The 16,809-nt window shown below is 38.1% G+C and overlaps 3 protein-coding genes across 8 annotated transcripts in view; 1 reads left to right on the plus strand and 2 right to left on the minus strand.

Annotated features, from left to right (window-relative positions):
* gnsa (glucosamine (N-acetyl)-6-sulfatase a) overlaps positions 1-5,907 on the plus strand; it is a 33,773-nt gene extending 27,866 nt beyond the window's left edge. For 3 of the 5 annotated variants that reach the window (XM_032590188.1, XM_032590184.1, XM_032590185.1), the window contains 2 exons: positions 3,887-4,329; positions 5,622-5,907. In XM_032590188.1, the coding sequence (XP_032446079.1) occupies positions 3,887-3,938 (52 nt within the window). In that variant the 3' untranslated portion in view covers positions 3,939-4,329; positions 5,622-5,907. The remainder of the gene's footprint in view (positions 1-3,886; positions 4,330-5,621) is intronic. The other 2 variants (XM_032590187.1, XM_032590183.1) reach the window with 1 other exon arrangement.
* On the minus strand, positions 3,112-12,757 carry napepld (N-acyl phosphatidylethanolamine phospholipase D). Of its 2 annotated transcripts, none has more exons than XM_032590200.1 (10): positions 12,509-12,757; positions 8,843-8,921; positions 8,602-8,715; positions 8,356-8,496; positions 7,483-7,707; positions 7,281-7,384; positions 7,044-7,209; positions 6,613-6,761; positions 5,615-5,729; positions 3,112-4,335 (listed from the first exon to the last, which is right to left on the minus strand). In XM_032590200.1, exons 1-10 carry the CDS (start codon positions 12,643-12,645, stop codon positions 4,204-4,206), a joined length of 1,362 nt encoding a protein of 453 aa, XP_032446091.1. In that variant the 5' UTR covers positions 12,646-12,757; the 3' UTR covers positions 3,112-4,203. The 2 variants fall into 2 exon arrangements, with proteins under 2 accessions (XP_032446091.1, XP_032446092.1); XM_032590201.1 differs by lacking the exon at positions 12,509-12,757 and adding an exon at positions 10,654-10,922.
* Positions 12,758-13,578: 821 nt separating this feature from the next.
* yeats4 (YEATS domain containing 4) lies at positions 13,579-16,240 on the minus strand. Its single transcript, XM_032590202.1, has 7 exons — positions 16,001-16,240; positions 15,702-15,821; positions 15,551-15,617; positions 15,243-15,337; positions 14,361-14,450; positions 14,186-14,273; positions 13,579-14,027 (listed from the first exon to the last, which is right to left on the minus strand). The coding sequence occupies exons 1-7, from the start codon at positions 16,049-16,051 to the stop codon at positions 13,858-13,860; spliced, it is 681 nt and encodes a 226-aa protein (XP_032446093.1). The 5' UTR covers positions 16,052-16,240; the 3' UTR covers positions 13,579-13,857.
* Positions 16,241-16,809: the final 569 nt, after the last annotated feature.

A 16,809-nucleotide genomic window follows, 5' to 3' on the forward strand; every position in this document is an offset into this window, starting at 1 on the left:
GTCGTTTTCGACATAGTATAGCATGTCATTTCTACGTCTTTTTCGATGTCATAGTATAGTCAGTTATACGTCCTTCTGGATGTCATAGTATAGTATGTCATTTTTATGTCTTTTTCGAAGTCATAGTATAGTATGTCATTTTTACGTCGTTTTTGACGTCATAGTATATTATGTCATTTTTACGTCGTTTTCGACGTCAGTATGTTATTTTTACGTAGTTTTCGGCGCCATAGTATAGTATGTCAATTTTAAGTCGTTTTCGAAGTCATAGTATATAATGTCAATTTTAAGTCGTTTTCGACGTCATAGTATAGTATGTCATTTTTACGTCTTTTTCCGTGTCATAGTATAGCATGTCATTTTTACGTCGTTTTCGACGTCAGTATGTCATTTTTACGTAGTTTTCGGCGCCATAGTATAGTATGTCATTTTTATGTCTTTTTCGAAGTCATAGTATAGTCAGTTATACGTCGTTCTGGAAGTCATAGTATAGTATGTCATTTTTAAGTCGTTCTGGAAGTCTTAGTATATTTCATTTTTACGTAGTTTTCGACGTCAGTATGTCATTTTTACGTAGTTTTCGACGCCATAGTATAGTATGTCAATTTTATGTCTTTTTCGAAGTCATAGTATAGTATGTCATTTTTACGTCGTTTTCGACGTCAGTATGTCATTTTTACGTAGTTTTCGACGCCATAGTATAGTATGTTATTTTTACGTCGTTTTCGACGTCAGTATGTCATTTTTACGTAATTTGACGCCATAGTATATTATGTCATTTTTACGTCGTTTTCGACCTCATAGTATATACTATGTCATTTTTACGTCGTTTTCGAAGTCATAGTATATAGTATGTCATTTTTACTTCGATCTGGAAGTCATAGTATAGTATGTCATTTTTATGTCTTTTTCGAAGTCATAGTATGCTATGTAAATTTTAAGTAGTTTTCGACGTCATAGTATATAGTATGTCATTTTTACGTCGTTCTGGAAGTCATAGTATAGTATGTCATTTTTTTGTCTTTTTCGACGTCATAGTATGGTATGTCATTTTTACGTCGTTTTCGAAGTCATAGTATGTCAATTTTAAGTCGTTTTCGAAGTCATAGTATATAGTATGTCATTTTTATGTCTTTTTCGACGTCATAGTATAGTATGTCATTTTTACGTCGAAAGAGACGTAAAAATGACATACTATACCAGGGGTGTCAAACTCCAGTCCTCGAGGGCCGCTGTCCTGCAGTTTTTAGATGTGCCACAGGTACAAAACACTGGAATGAAATGGCTTAATTACCTCCTCCTTGTGTAGATCAGTTCTCCAGAGCCTTAATGACCTAATTATTCTATTCAGGTGTGGAGCAGCAGAGGCACATCTAAAAGTTGCAGGACAGCGGCCCTCGAGGACTGGAGTTTGACACCTGTGTACTATACTATGACGTCGAAAATGACTTAAAAATGACATACTATACTATGACGTCGAAAACGACGTAAAAATGACATACTATACTATGACGTCGAAAAAGTCTTAAAAATGACATACTATACTATGACGTCGAAAAAGTCTTAAAAATGACATACTATACTATGACGTCGAAAAAGACGTAAAAATGACATACTATGCTATGACTTCGAAAAAGACGTAAAAATGACATACTATGACTTCCAGAACGACGTAAAAATGACATACTATACTATGACGTCCAAAACGACTTAAAAATGACATACTATACTATGACGTCCAAAACGACTTAAAAATGACATACTATACTATGACGTCCAAAACGGCTTAAAAATGACATACTATACTATGACGTCAAAAACGACTTAAAAATGACATACTATACTATGACGTCGAAAAAGACATAAAAATGACATGTTATACTATGACGTCGAAAACGACTTAAAATTGACATACTATATACTATGACTTCGAAAACGACGTAAAAATGACATAGTATACTATGACGTCAAAAACGACGTAAAAATGACATACTATACTATGGCGTCGAAAACTACGTAAAAATGACATACTGACGTCGAAAAAGACGTAAAAATGACATACTATACTATGACGTCGAAAAAGACGTAAAAATGACATACTATACTATGATGTCGAAAAAGACTTAAAAATGACATACTATACTATGACGTCAAAAACGACGTAAAAATGACATAGTATACTATGACTTCCAGAACGACGTAAAAATGACATGATATACTGACACCGAAAAAGACGTAAAAATGACATACTATACTATGACGTCGAAAAAGACGTAAAAATGACATACTGACTTCCAGAACGACGTAAAAATGACATACTATACTATGACGTCAAAAACGACTTAAAAATGACATACTATGACGTCAAAAACGACGTAAAAATGACATACTATACTATGACGTCAAAAACGACGTAAAAATGACATACTATACTATGACGTCAAAAAAGACATAAAAATGACATACTATACTATGACGTCGTATAGAAAAAGAAATGTTTGTCTTTTTTGACATCATAGTATAGTGTGTGTCATTTGGCTTCATCTTCCACACACCTTCCAGTCCCCCTGTTCAAAAATTGGAACTGGAGGGTGTACTCCAATTACAGGTGGGGTCACAAGACTCCCTGGCAAGGTCTATTCAGGGATCCTGGAGAGGAGAGTCCGTCGAATCGTCGAACTTCAGATTTAGAAAAAGCAGTGTGGTTTTCCTCCTGGTCATGGAACACTGGACCAGCTCTGCACCCTCTGCAGGGGGTGCATGGGAGTTCGCCCAATCGGTCTACATTTGTTTTGTGAACTTAGAGAAGGCGTTCGATCGTGTGGTTGGTTCTCCGAGCCAGAAGACCAGGACGAAGTTTGGAAGTGTTTAATGGAAAACTGGTGAACTCCCAGGACCAAACTAAGGAGCTGCTGAAGGACTCGCTGATCGTCCGAGCAGGCCAGCGTTCGCAGCGTTATTCAACCGAGTCAACAGTGATTACTTTCATGAGCTTATTTTTGACCTTTCATGAGTTTATTTTTGAAATCCCATGTTTTCTGCAATTGAAGACCCAAAGGTCTGTTTCCTAGAGAAATACTATTATTTGTAACTAAGAAGAATTATTGAACTAAAAAAAGAGAAACACATTTACTTTTGAATTTCAGTTTCATAATTAAAACAGGTTAAAGCTTTCACAAATTTGAGACTGTTTTTTTAAGGAGTCCAGATTTTACAACTTTGTGTTTTAGGTTTTTGGCAGTCTATTTATTTCAGGCAGAAATGGTTTTTTTAATCAAACTACAGACCTGTTGAAAGTAATTCAGCATAGTCTAACTAGAGATGTAGGAAAAATTACCTGAAAAGAAATAATCGCATAAATCTGACAAATCTTTGCAGTATTAAATGCCGTGCACTTGTAGTCTTTATACAGCCACATGAGGACAGTGAAGTAAAAGTTTGTAGAGAAGGGCTCTTCGGACCGTCCTTCATTGTCTCTTAGTGAGAGGATATGCAGCTTTGATGTTTTCACAGCACAAAAAAAGAAAAAAAAATAGCTGAAGCTGCAACAAAAGCATTTTCCAGTTGAGCCCAGCTCAACATCAGCATGTTTTTTACAAAAAGTCTATCAGGACATTGCAGTTGATAGTAAACATCACAGGTGGCAGTTCTGGATTGGCTGTAGCACATTCAGAAAAAAAAACAACAAAAAAACTCCTATATGGCAGCACTCATCTCAAAGAATAACATTCTTTATGTAGGAGTCTGAAGTTGCAAGGTGAAGCTAGAGTTTTAAACCAACACAATCTGAAAAACCTAGCTTCTTAGAGAGAAGAGATGTGTTTTAACTTTAACTCCTGACCTGTGAAACTTTTTCTGCTCTGAACTCTTTATTTTTCCTCCTCAGGGTTCAAAGGGTTCTGAGGCAGTGTGCACGCCCCCTGAAGCCTCAGGTCTAAGAAAATCAGCATGTAAGTCATCTCTTCCTGTCATGTCTGCAATAAATCTTAAGACTGGATTCTTTTTTTTTTTTGACAAATATTGTGAATAACCTTAGATCAGAGTGTGATCCTTGTACAAACTATTGTATTTACAACTCCTGCAGCTGTGAGATGCCAAACAGTTAATGTCTGCACCATAAAACATTCATTTTTACTTAGGCTGAGCTCAAATCTTCAGTCTTTTAATGAAATCAATACGGAGCACTGTTTGTTTTTGCAGACATCAATCGAAGACGTCTCTGTCTTGTGTGGCGATGAGCCGGGACTCCCCGTGATGCAAAGTGAAGAAGGATTCTGGTTTCAGTCCCCTCTGCTCCAGGGCCTCTCTGAGACGGACCGGCGGCTCCAGGTAGTACTGCAAGGAGGAGAGACGAGGTGAGGAAGTCTAAACTTAAATTATATTACCAGTTGTCCAACCTCATAATATACAGAGAAAAAAATTGGCAAGGTTTGTATATGTAAGAAAAATTTACCATGAACTGCAAAAACCAGGCACTTAAGAAAACAATATAAGTCTTCTTTCTACACTCTGTGGGAGCCCTTTAATAACTGACCAGTGTTTAATACTGACTAGTAAAATTTCAGTAAATAGACCAAATATCTGCCAAAAATTAATGATTAATATTAGATTAATAGATTTTTAAACAGATGAAAATAAGGATCTGGAAAAGTCTGAAATTTTAATAGAACCCCAGTTTAGCTGGAATTTAACTTCAACCAATTAATCGTTGAAAGCTGTAGGAGAGAAGCATACGATGCCATTTATAGAAAAATAAAATAGTCAGTGTAGGAAAGAGGCCAAAAAAATCCTTTACCTGGTCCTGTTGTGTGAGTTAACTAATTTATCTGAACCTGCAATAGGACAACCTGAGGTAAAGATCAGGATTACTGGCTTACAGAGCTCAGCTGAGTCACAAAGCTTACTGAGGTTTATGATCATGTAACAACACTGCCTGATGTTCCTGTCTCATTTATCTAAATGTCTAGTATTTAACTCAGTTGGCCTCATTTGTGACGTCATACTATATCTCATTTGAGCTCAAAGTCTTAAAGTGAACTCTAGACTAAACAGCAGCACCACTGAGGATCAGAATGTGAATATTTTACACGGAGAAAAAGCCACAAGAAACTAACAGCCATTTTAAGACCATAGCAACTTTTTCTATATTCCAGTTCACTTAACAGTCTGGAAATTATAGTATTTGTTCTACACAGTAAGGTCACTAGTGCTGCACTGTAATCTTAAACTCAAGTCCTTCCTCCATTTCCCCTGAAATGGAGGAAGGACTTGAGTTTAAGAAGATAGAAAGTTATGGTTTTATAATAAACACTGGTCAGTTAAAGGGTTCCCACATAGTGTAGAAAGAAATAGTATTTTTAAGTCTTAAATAATATGTAAATATTGTTTTCTTAACCCTGCCATTTTCTTTTTGGGTGTAGTACGAGGTAGAACAACTGGTTATATAATTTAAGTCTAGACTTCCTCACCAAGACCAATTTCTACCGTCCTAACAAATGGTTGACATTTAATTTACTCTTAAATTGTGTTGACACTGTATAAACGTAGACTGCGTCTATTTTAACTGAAGACATTACATGTAGTGACTGCTGCTGACTCTTTTCTAATGTCTTACCTCATAGGCGAGGGCGAAGGTCCCCCAGTGTATGGCTACAGACTGTTTGGCCTGAAGGTCCTGATGAATCTGAACAGCCTCCTCTGGATCCACATGCTGTCCCTTCATCACATCCCTGAGAACCCAACAGGAATTGACAGACGTCCTGCTTAATGCTCATTAAAATGCTGAAACTGAACATTAAGATAGTTTTGTATGTATGTGTACGAAAGGAGACCTTAAACCAAGTAGTACTGGCTTTACATTTGTATTTGTCTGCCTTTGCACATATTAAATAACTTCTATCATCCATGCGTTCATCTTCAGTCGTATTGATTATTGCAGCAGCATCTTCACAGGTCTGTCCAACAAATCAAACAGCTGCAGCTGATCCAGAACCCTGCTGCTCACGTTCTCACTAAAACCAGGAAGATAGATCACATAACACCAGTTTTAAAGTCCCTCCACTGGCTCCCTGTAGCTCAAAGAATAAACTTTAAAATACTGTTGTTAGTTTATAAATCACTGAACGGCTTAGCACCACAATACATTAAAGATCTGCTGTTGTTGTATCAACCTTCCAGACCTCTCAGGTCTTCCGGTTCTGGTTCTGCTCTGCATCCCCAGAACCAGAACCAAACGAGGAGAAGCAGCTTTCAGCATCTATGCACCACAAATTTGGAACAAACTTCCAGAAAACTGTAAAACAGCTGAAACACTGACTTCCTTTAAATCTGAACTAAAAACCCACCTGTTTGGGATTGTATTTGAAATGTAATCAATTACACATTTAATGATGGAACTTGACTTAATGCTTTGTTTTGATTGTTGATTCTATGACTTTGTGTTTCTGTGTTTGTAATGATGTAAAGCACTTTGAAATGCCTTGCTGCTGAAATGTGCTATACAAATAAAATTTGATTGATTGACCATGAAACGCATTAGTATGCCCCAGAAGTGCATTAAGACCTGAAACTCTTTGTGCCTGATCTGCTGCGTGGGAGGATGTGCTACTCTACCTGGGCAGGTACGCTCCAATTGGGATTGCTGCGAGGTCGAATGGCCCAAAGCGGCGTCCGATCTCCTGGAAGGACGGACAGTAGCCTGTGTCGCCGGCGAAGAAGAATCGATGGTTGGGACCCAAAACAGACCAGCTACTCCATAAAGACTGAAAAGAAACAAATAGTTAAATGGCTTCAATTCTGACCGTTTTTAGTGCAGCAGAAAATGAAAGAAAGATTTTCATGGAGAGAAGGAGTTTTGCCCTTTTTGTTTAATCTTTCTTCTCCATTGAAAAATGTTGGGCTGCAGACTCTTCAATAAAGTGCTTCTATCACACATTTCTGCTCATTTGTCCAACGATGACATCACAGCACTCAGATCATCAGCGTGGTTTATAAAACCGAACTGATGATAGTCCCCACACACTACAACATTTACTATCAAGTACCCTGTTATCATCCCACGCTGTCCGTTTGCTCCAGTGCTGAGAGGGCGTGCAGACAAACGTGACGTTGTCGTGACTCGGGACGCAGTTTTCCTCCCACCAGTCCAGCTCCATCACGTTCTCACAGCCCATCTTGGCCAGCCAGTCCATCAATCCCAGGGGCACGAACCTGATAAAACATGAATCTTATTTTACAGGAACACCGTGGAAGGTGGGGGGAAAACCATTTGGGACACATACCAGCGTAGCTCCCCTCCAAAGCGTGTATTAAGGCTGGCAACAGATCCAGCATCCAGGTGATCGTAATGAGAGTGGCTGATGAGGACGGCATCTATCCTCGGCAGCTGTTTGTAGGAGAGGAGGGGGCTGAATAAAGCAAAGTTTGATTCAAAGGATTCTGTTTGTTCACAAAGTAAAAGCGAGAAATGAAAGATCTTCAAACCTGCTCCACTGTGCAGGGGGGTCCTCTGTATCGTTTGGGCCCCATGAACTGAAGAAATGATGCTCTCTGGCTGAAAATGGGGTCAGTCAGAATGTTGACCCCCTCCATTTCGACCAGAACTGTGGCGTGGCCCAGCCAGGTTACCCTCATACCAGCATGAGAGTCCAACGCTTCTGGATTCTGGACAAAGTAGGGCTCCAATACTGGGAGTTCACTGTCCAGGACCTGTGGGAACAGCAGGGAGGACAGAAGAAACTTAGACTGACTACAAAAAAACCAAAAATTATTTTAAACACACATCTTTCAACTATATATTTTTGTATTTGTAAGTGTTAACAGCTAGATACTAGGGAGTCTGTTAAGAAAACCTATCAGAGGCTGCAGAGGACAATGACCTTGTAGCTAAAAGTTGCTTTAAAGTTTTGCCTCAGCTGAGTTGAATACAAATGGATGCCACACTTTTCAGGTTTTCATAAGACCAATCATTTTTTCTACAACTTCACAATTGTGTGCTCTTAAGTTATCACATAAAGTTCAATAAATAGAAAACATACAAACAACTGGTGCAAATAAAGAATTCAATGTGTTGCTGAGTGAAAGCAGCCTTTAAGGCCCGATAATCCCTCAATGAAAGCAGCAAAGTTTCCAGAGGCAGCTATAAATAACAGCATGTTAGCTCAGGGCTGTGAAAGATGAGCTTGCGATACTAATTAAGAGCAGAGCGGTAAGCTGACTCCATAAATGTAAGCACCGCAAACTTGGTTCTTCTTTCTCTAGTCCACTGATAAAACATTGTTGTTGTTTTTTTATTTCTGAATTATCTACAGTAAAATAAAGTGACTTGCAGGGTTTAACATGCAAGTGGTTTCCCACCTCTTTGCTTGTTGGCACATTGCTGTGATTTTTATCCAGCACCAGAAATCTGAACAGCATAGAGTACGATGGAAAGCGCCACGTTGGCCAGGGGTTTGTCCAGCGACCATGTTTATCCCGACAGGACTTCGTCACCTCCTCCTGCATTCAAAAATAAACACACCTGAGATACAGCATGACATTTATGTGAACTCTGAAGAGACTTGAATGTTCCGAGTTGGTGAACAGAAGGAGGAGGGTCGTTACCTCCAGTCGGTAGTCCAGACGGAAACTCTTACGGGAAGAGCGGGAGGAGCTGCTCTTCCTCAGGGTTCGAGGATCCACCTTTCCACCTTCAGCACCTTGAGGCAAATCACCATCCTTAATAAAAATAAAAATACAAAGAGCAATTTAAAAAGTATTTAAGTGTTGAGAACTTGGCACCAAAGTCAGCAGAAACTCATCCTGACATGCATGTTTGTTCAGGATTAAAAGTGTTGATGGTTACCTCCACCAGGCCTGTTGTCTCTTCCAGCTCTGCTCTGTCTGAGGATCTTGGTTTCTCCATGTTTCTACCAGCAACACATCTGTAACAGCACACAGACAATTACATTACTCCACCTTCACGCCGCTGACTCATTTACCTACAGTTGACAGTTAAGCTGTAATACTTTGCATGTGTTTTACTACCAGTTCAGTATCCAAATGAAACCTGCTAGTTGGTGAGACCACTTAACTACTTCCACTCAAATTCAGAAACCTACCTGTGTTAAAAGTCGACATCTGCCTCAACTGTTAAATCTGTACCGACGCCGAAGTTGGGAGCAGAAATTGAAGAAGCAATGAATTACCTAATAGCTTTGACAGTTGGTGATATTTTGCAACGGTGGCTGGTCAGTAACTCGTCTGCAAATGTCGGACACAAAGAAATTCTGGAGAAAAATACTTCAGACAAACAGAGATTTGTCCTCCAGTAAGGAAACAACCCAATGCATAAACCTGAAAGCTTTAGATCAGACCAGATGCATGTGTTAGATGGAACCAGTCAAAGTCTAGACTTGGATCAAGTTCATATTTATAAAAATAAAAAATAAAATGTGATGTTCATTGATGCTGTCCGTCAAATCTGACTGAAATAAAACTGTTTTGTAAAAAGGCATCTGCAAATTTTGATCAATATCTTGCATGCATCGCTTTCCTACCACTGTAACATTTTGCATAATTTTGTGTTGATCCATGACTTTTAATCTGGACCCATGTTGCAAAGAAACAAACTTCCCTCTCCAGACAGGCAAAGCTGATGGAGACATTCAAAAAATATGCTTGTGATGTGAAATGTGCTTCAACACAGTATTGACTCAGGAGGAAAAAATACAGCTCAACAATAATTTCAACAATTTCTACATTATGCACAATTTAATGTTGATACATAACTTAAAATCCAAATAAAATGCATTAAATATTGTATTTGTATTTGTAATTGACTTCTAGAAGTACTTTTGGAAGCTACCTGCACAGCTCTGGACTAGACTAAATGCACTCAAAACTTCAGGAAAAGCGTGACAACATTTTGAATGAGTTGCTCATTTTGAGTGAACGCCCAAGCAGATCTAATCAAAGCCTCTCATGTTATTTCCTACACTCCCCAATACACCACTCAGTGTTTTCTACACACCCTTACAACTGAAAAGGAAACACCCATGTTGCATTAGAGAAGAGACACTATATGCTGAACAGAAGTACGCTATGTGGAGACATATGAACACAGGAAAGGCAACCAAAGCCTCAGCAACACTTTCCCTCTCCAAGCCTTTAGGCTACAGCATCCTGCTGATGCACTCAGCCTCATGAATGGACTGTACACAGACTGTGGGAAAACAATGGTGCCTTGTGGGTGAGTGACCTGTGCGGTCAGACAGATGTGGTCAAGTAAACAAGAAACTCAAAACACTCTTAAAACTCCACTCATTAACCAGACAAGTGTCAGAAGAGGAACACTTAGGAAACTGGTGTCATCAGTTTCCACATTTTAGCCTGTTAGGCGTGCACACATCAACACTTGCAAAAATTCACAACTTATTTATTGATGAATATATTTAAACTGCTCGTCTCATACCAGCAGTAAAATAAATATTAAAAAAATATTTATTTTTTAATAAAATATTTTATTTTATTAAAAAATAAAATAAAATAAAATAAAATAAAATAAAAGGTTTTAGATACCCGACAAAACAAAGCGCTCGCCGCACATCATTTAAATGCCAGCATCTCCTCAGGCTTCGCAACGGACTACAAAACCCCTTCGTCCGGAAAACGTACCTGAACAAAAAGCTCAACCAGAACAACCCCAGCTGCTCCTCTACCGGGCAGCCATGTCTGTTTACGCCGTTTCACCGGGAGTTGGTGGCGTCATTCGGCGCCCGCAGGTTACGTTACCGCCGCGCCGACGGGCAAAGACTAACATGAAGGAGGCGGAAGACCAGGAAGGCGCTTCTCTACGATGGCGGGCCGAGTTCTGGTGCATTAGGTGTCGCGGTTGGATAACGACTCGGTACCAGCTCCGTTTCTGTGACGTCGGCGGTAAAGCTGCGGTCACGTGACTACCGTGTAAACTCACTGAAGCCCGCAGGAGGTTTATTAAAGGAGCCACTGAATCACATCTCTGTTTTCTGTCCCACTGGACTCAAAAAAATATAAATAAATATATATATGTTGGTTTAGACGTTGCCAAAGCAATATAATATCAAATTTAAAACATGTTTGTGTAGAAAAATCACGTCCTCTTTTGTATTTGCCATTTACATATGAAAAAAACACATGCATGTTAAAGTTAAACAGCTAAGTGTTAACTCCATTGTGCTATGTATGTATCCATACACATGTACTTCAAAAATACACCGAAACATTTTAGTTTCTCTGTCTAACATTGTATGAAACAAACCCACTGGGCTTAAGGTCGGGAGGATCACCAACATTTAAACTCCTTGCTGATTTAATGCTCTACATCTGTAGCAAACTTACAAAAAAAATTCTAATATACTCAAACACAAAGTCCCTTAAAGCTAAAAAAAAATGCCTTCAATTAATAACATCTGAAACATTATTAATTGCAGTTTGTGTTCTAACTTTTCATTACTGTACTGCAGTGTAATGTTTTCATCATGTAGAGTGTTGAGTTGATGAAATGTGCTGCACCAATAAACTTGCCTTGCGTTTAAGTTAACTTTGTATATTTAAAGGAAACGCCTCAGACACACTGATGCCTTGTGTGTCATCAAGAATAGACAAAAAGAAAACAGACAATTATCAAGAGGGAAAAACTAGGACAAGTTGATGTCTGATGGTAAAATGTCCAAAATGAGCACATCAACTCTGCTGGAGACAATATCCTTACAGTGAAACACGTCCCCTAACAAAATGGGATGTGTTAGTCTGAGAAGAAACAATTACTCCAACAATAACAAAGCCAGATTACAGTTTGCCATTGCACTCAAGAACAAACACCTCAAGTCTTTTCACAAAACAAGAATTGAAGTGACGGGACTTAATGACTATCAATGTAATTGGAAAATATGGGTGAGTCTTGCAAGCCTGAGCATGAAAATAAAGCTTATATGGAAATATAGAAACATCAACAAAGTTTGGACACACTTGGGTATATTTATACTAAAAATCAGATTTTAACTATATGCAGCAAGGCTCGACTTGAACTCAGGGTAAATATGGCCAATAGTACCACACTAAACTGGGTTTCTTTCCCCGACTAAAGAATGACAAATTAAAACTGGACATAAAGATCAGTGTAATCAGGATTTAGTAATTCTCATCATTGTGTATGCAACTGGCCAAGACGCGGCATAAAAAGAGTTTAAATAAATGTATTTTTCTCTCCTTCAAATGTCTGACACCAGCAAAAACACTGTAAAGCAAAGTCGTTTTAGAGAAATATATAAAATCTTTAAATAAATATAAGATGTACTAATCCAATGTCAGCTGATCACACATCCAGTTGCTACTTTCTTTGTACGAAGTGTGTGACGTCAAAGTATGCTTAGTCCTGACAGCTCAATTCAATAAAACACTAATAAAAACAAAACCACAACAATGAACCGTAGAGCCAGGAATTAGCCCATAAATACAGACATACTGTAAATGCAGCAGAAATCCAACTTACCCAGAGGTACTCCACCTGAGGGACACCTGAAGACAATTTAGTCCAACAAGATTTACGAATTTCCGCGGGGAACTCGCGTGGTTAAATTTACGGTTGTAAACAAATATTTGCATATATTTTAAAAACCCGGTTTCCATTCTAACACTGGACGTGCTTTCACGTTTTCATATTAGACCGAAGCAAAGTTTTACATGCAACACTAGTTCAATGTCCGGACAGGAGAAAAAAAAACTGTTACTGAACTTCCTGTCAGGAGCATTCACGGACGTCCGGAAATCTGAATTCTTTAACACCCTCCCGAAAAGTTTTAACATTCCGATAAGGAATTGTTTAAACGGACATTTCATGTTAATCATGAAGTGATAGTGACGTTTCACTTTGGACGTCAAGAAATTTCGGTTAAACCGCGATAAAACCTACCTCGTGTATTTTTGAGAACTGAAATAACATTGGTATTCTGAAAAGATCTAACTAAAACAGAAGAAGGAAATTTAATCACTCCCATTTGACTGACATAAATGCAAAGGTTCCCAAGCTAATTATATTAAAGCTTCTGGTATATTATGGATCTTCAACCCACATCAATGGGAAAATGTCCGTTTCTGTCCACAAAGCTTGAACCTTTCACTGGGAGGTCACTTCCACTCTAGATGTCAGGACTTCAACTTCACTTGCTCTTTTGAAATCTGTTATTAACCATTATTTTAATGCGTTTTTACAACAAAGAATTACATTGTTGCATAATGTATTTACTAAACTTACAAATTAAATTGTCTCCTAAATACTGATTTAAGATGGCATGACCCCGCTAGGTCACCTCAGATATTAGCGAGGCTAAATGTAAGATACATTTTTCACCTCATGAAATATTAATTCTATTTAACAGATTAAAAAAAACACAAAAGTATTGTTGTTACCAGAGTTTTTTATATAAAAACGTCATACTAGTACAAAAAAAAAAAAACAGAAAAGAAAAGCAACTCATAGGTTTGTGAGTTTTATGCACAAATATCATCCAGTAATATCTGTGCATAAAAAAAGGCTCCAAAAATCACACAAAACTTCTTGACTAAGCTACAAACAATTCTACACATTTTTATTCCAGAGATGGAAATAAATCAAAAGCACCAACGTTCAGATGTTTTGGAGAATGTACTTGAGCTGTCAAGCTGAAGGCTTTTGTTTGTTTATTTTAAGCAAAGTGAAGTCTGTCCCCGTAGGTGAAAAGAGAAAAAAAAAGGGGACACAAAAAGATGGGATTCACATCCAAGATGATGCGTCTCCAAAACAAGGCTCGATTCAGAGAAGAGGGCTGATACAAACCATTCCTGTCCGTTTTGGAGCACCGTTCAGTGCTCCTTATGATCTCCGTCCTCCTCAAGCTTCCTGATCTCTCCCTTCAGGTGATTGATGTTTTCCCTGCTGGCTTTCAGCCTATCTTTAAGCTCAGTGATTTCTTGGCTCGTTCTTTTCTTTGCTGCTTCCAATTTCTCCTTTGTCCTTTGTTCCAGTTCGCCAACTAGGAAAACAAACAAAGACCACGCTCAGAAAGGCAAAGACTGCTGCAATGTGAAGTAGACTTTCCCCTTCACTTTCCTCTGGAAACTGTGATCATAAGGCTAAACAACAACACTAACACATACTTGAGTTGTTACTATTCAACATGTCAGTACATACACTCTGTCTCATGCTTATAAGCTCCCAGGGTGAGTTGTCTGGATGTGGTCAGCAACTGTTGCATCATGGCTGTTGGATCCTGAAAAATCTGCAATTCACATAGTGTAAAATAATAATAATTGATAAGCAGGAACACAGATATGAATCCAATGATACCCAAGAACATAAGTTGTACCATTTCATCATAGAACTCAGAGACGACCGTTTTCTTCGGCATGGCGCTGGAATCTGATTGGAACAGCTTCAGCAGATGGTACAGAGTAACCTTTGGCAACAAAACAGAAACAGACAAAAATGGACACTTTCAATGTCAAAAGTTTCATACTTTTCAGGTCCAAAGTGCAGGATACAAGTGCAGTCACAAAGAATGACACAAAAAAAGGATATTAGAAAGGCGGGAGTATAGAAGAATAGTAGGAAAGAAGGAAGGAGGAGCAAGAAGAAGAAAAGTAAGATTTTATTTGGTGGGGTTGCAGGAGATCACTGTGGGGAGAGAGAAGGGATGCAAGTATATATTAACAACCTTTGATAATGATTTATGGAATAAAGTCTAGAAGTAGATATTCTTTCATCCTTTGTGTCCTTGAAATCAGTTTTTGTTCAATTTTAACCAGATTCTGTTTAAGAACCAATGAGCCAAACTAATCCTGGATTTAAAGCTATAAAAAAGTTCAAACAAGTATTTAATATAGCCATCCTTTTCAAAAATCTTAATGAATCCACGCTTAGTCAACAAGTTCAAAAGGGGGTAGAGGGGGAGCTGTAGAGTAAAAGCAAAAATAAAGATGCAATGTGAAACATTTGAGATAAAGCATGCATGAAAACATCCATTTATTAGACATTATATGGTTTTATTTGCCCATTAGAAAAAAGAGGGAAAAAACCTGGAAAAACAGAACTTTTTTTCATTCTTCATTTTATAATTTTTAATATTTATTGAGGCCTGGGAAATGTAAAAAGCAAGTCCCCAAGACTGTTTAGGAACCCTGAGTATGACTTTATAGTAATTACCTACACCAAACAACATTTCAACCTCCTGCTTGGATGTGTTACTTACAGGTCTCTCATTAGGGTCAATAAAGAAGATCTTGATGATGATTTCAAACTCTCCCCATCCTGTCTCTGTGATCTCATATGGAGGCTTTGTGACCACTAGAGGAGATAAGAAGGACAACGTTAGCAGACTTGCAGTGCCTTGTAAAAATATGGAAGGAGATCAGGATGCTGAATCAACGTGAAACACCATCCTCTTCTGATGCACGGTGGTGACTTATCATCTTTGTAAAAGGTTCTGTTGTGACCTTCACATAGTGGAAAAAAATACTGTACAAGTTTTTGACCAAAGAGTTTTAAACTTTGTCTTACCTCTTAAGGGGTTTACATAGCTCTCGTGTAACTTGAACTGGATCTTCTTTACATAGGCAGACATATCCTGGTAGAGTTGAGATCAATAAACTTAATTTTACGTCAATAAATACCACTATTTTAGGACATTTCTTTTCTAAAGATCCCACACCTCATTTCTGTAGGGTTTCACATAGACAGACCACTGATGTGTGTGTCCATCCTCCTCTCTCTTCTTTCCAAAGTAACGGGCAACATTTCCAAACACAATGGGCTTCACTATTGTCACTCCCTGCAAGGAAAACACCATAAAAGTTGAGTATGGACAATTTATACAGATCACTTCTCAAGAACACTGCGAGGGTTAGAAGTGTCAAAAAAGGAACCAAGTGACTATATTTTTATCGAACAGAAAACCCAAACTGTTGATATATCAGATTTGAATTAATCTGAAACATTCTTTATCTTTACCTTAACGCGCCCTCCGGAATCTGGTCCAAATTCAGTCATCTTTTTGAACATAGTATTCCGGGAACAGGTTTTAGATTAGTGTGGGACTCTCTAGACGTCTATTCTACTTAAACTACTCGTTTCCAAACCCATTTGATGGGCCATTTAAGCGTTTAGTGCACATAATATGCAACAAAACCGCATTCTAGCACAGGCGGAAATGACGCTAGAAACGTGTTCACCTTCCGGTATGAACGGAGGCTGAACATAAAGGTTCCACCACAACGAAAATAAAAAAATATATAAACGAAAACTGCACGATTTTTTAATAATTCACCTCGTTTCTAAATGCAAGACCCGGTTCTACCCAAACAGTCTAGTAAATATATTTGAATTTTCTTGTGCATGCGTAAAAAATTTAATCTTAAAGTACCAGAAATATATATTTTCATAATGTAATATCTTTTTACCCCCACAAAATATACTATATACGATTTAAAAAATAATTTTCTTATTACTGATATCAGTTGGAGATGTTTTAAGTCCTTTAAAGCTTTGATAAAAGATAATGTGCAACTTTACATATTTACCGATCCGGGAAAACTCGTTTTATTAACTCATTTTGTCGCTTATCAAGAAATGTGGTCTATTGAAATCAACAGAAATTTAACACAAGTGATAGTAAAACAACATTTAGGGTTTAAGTTCTAGTTACCTACATTTCTGGCTTTTGAAGTCATTGCTTTGAGTTTTAGGTATACGTTACAGAGGTGTGAACTTGTCTCTTCGCTCGTTTTACATCAGCCCACCACCGATGACTGTTTTCAAAC

Source organism: Xiphophorus hellerii, chromosome 17 (genome assembly GCF_003331165.1).
Source record: "Xiphophorus hellerii strain 12219 chromosome 17, Xiphophorus_hellerii-4.1, whole genome shotgun sequence".
Classification (NCBI taxonomy): Eukaryota; Metazoa; Chordata; class Actinopteri; order Cyprinodontiformes; family Poeciliidae; genus Xiphophorus; species Xiphophorus hellerii.

Bases quoted from the DNA above. Each gene is read 5' to 3' on its own strand.
- napepld (XM_032590200.1), bottom strand. From the start codon at position 12,645: ATGGAAACCGGGTTTTTAAAATATATGCAAATATTTGTTTACAACCGT. The intron at 8,922-12,508 runs GTAAGTTGGATT...GTGCTGTTACAG, and splicing joins CTCAGGTGGAGTACCTCTGG to ATGTGTTGCTGGTAGAAACA. The intron at 7,708-8,355 runs GTGGGAAACCAC...CTGTTCCCACAG, and splicing joins ATGTGCCAACAAGCAAAGAG to GTCCTGGACAGTGAACTCCC.
- yeats4 (XM_032590202.1), bottom strand. From the start codon at position 16,051: ATGTTCAAAAAGATGACTGAATTTGGACCAGATTCCGGAGGGCGCGTT. The intron at 15,822-16,000 runs GTAAAGATAAAG...TTTTCCTTGCAG, and splicing joins ATTCCGGAGGGCGCGTTAAG to GGAGTGACAATAGTGAAGCC. The intron at 15,338-15,550 runs GTAAGACAAAGT...TATCTCCTCTAG, and splicing joins CTATGTAAACCCCTTAAGAG to TGGTCACAAAGCCTCCATAT.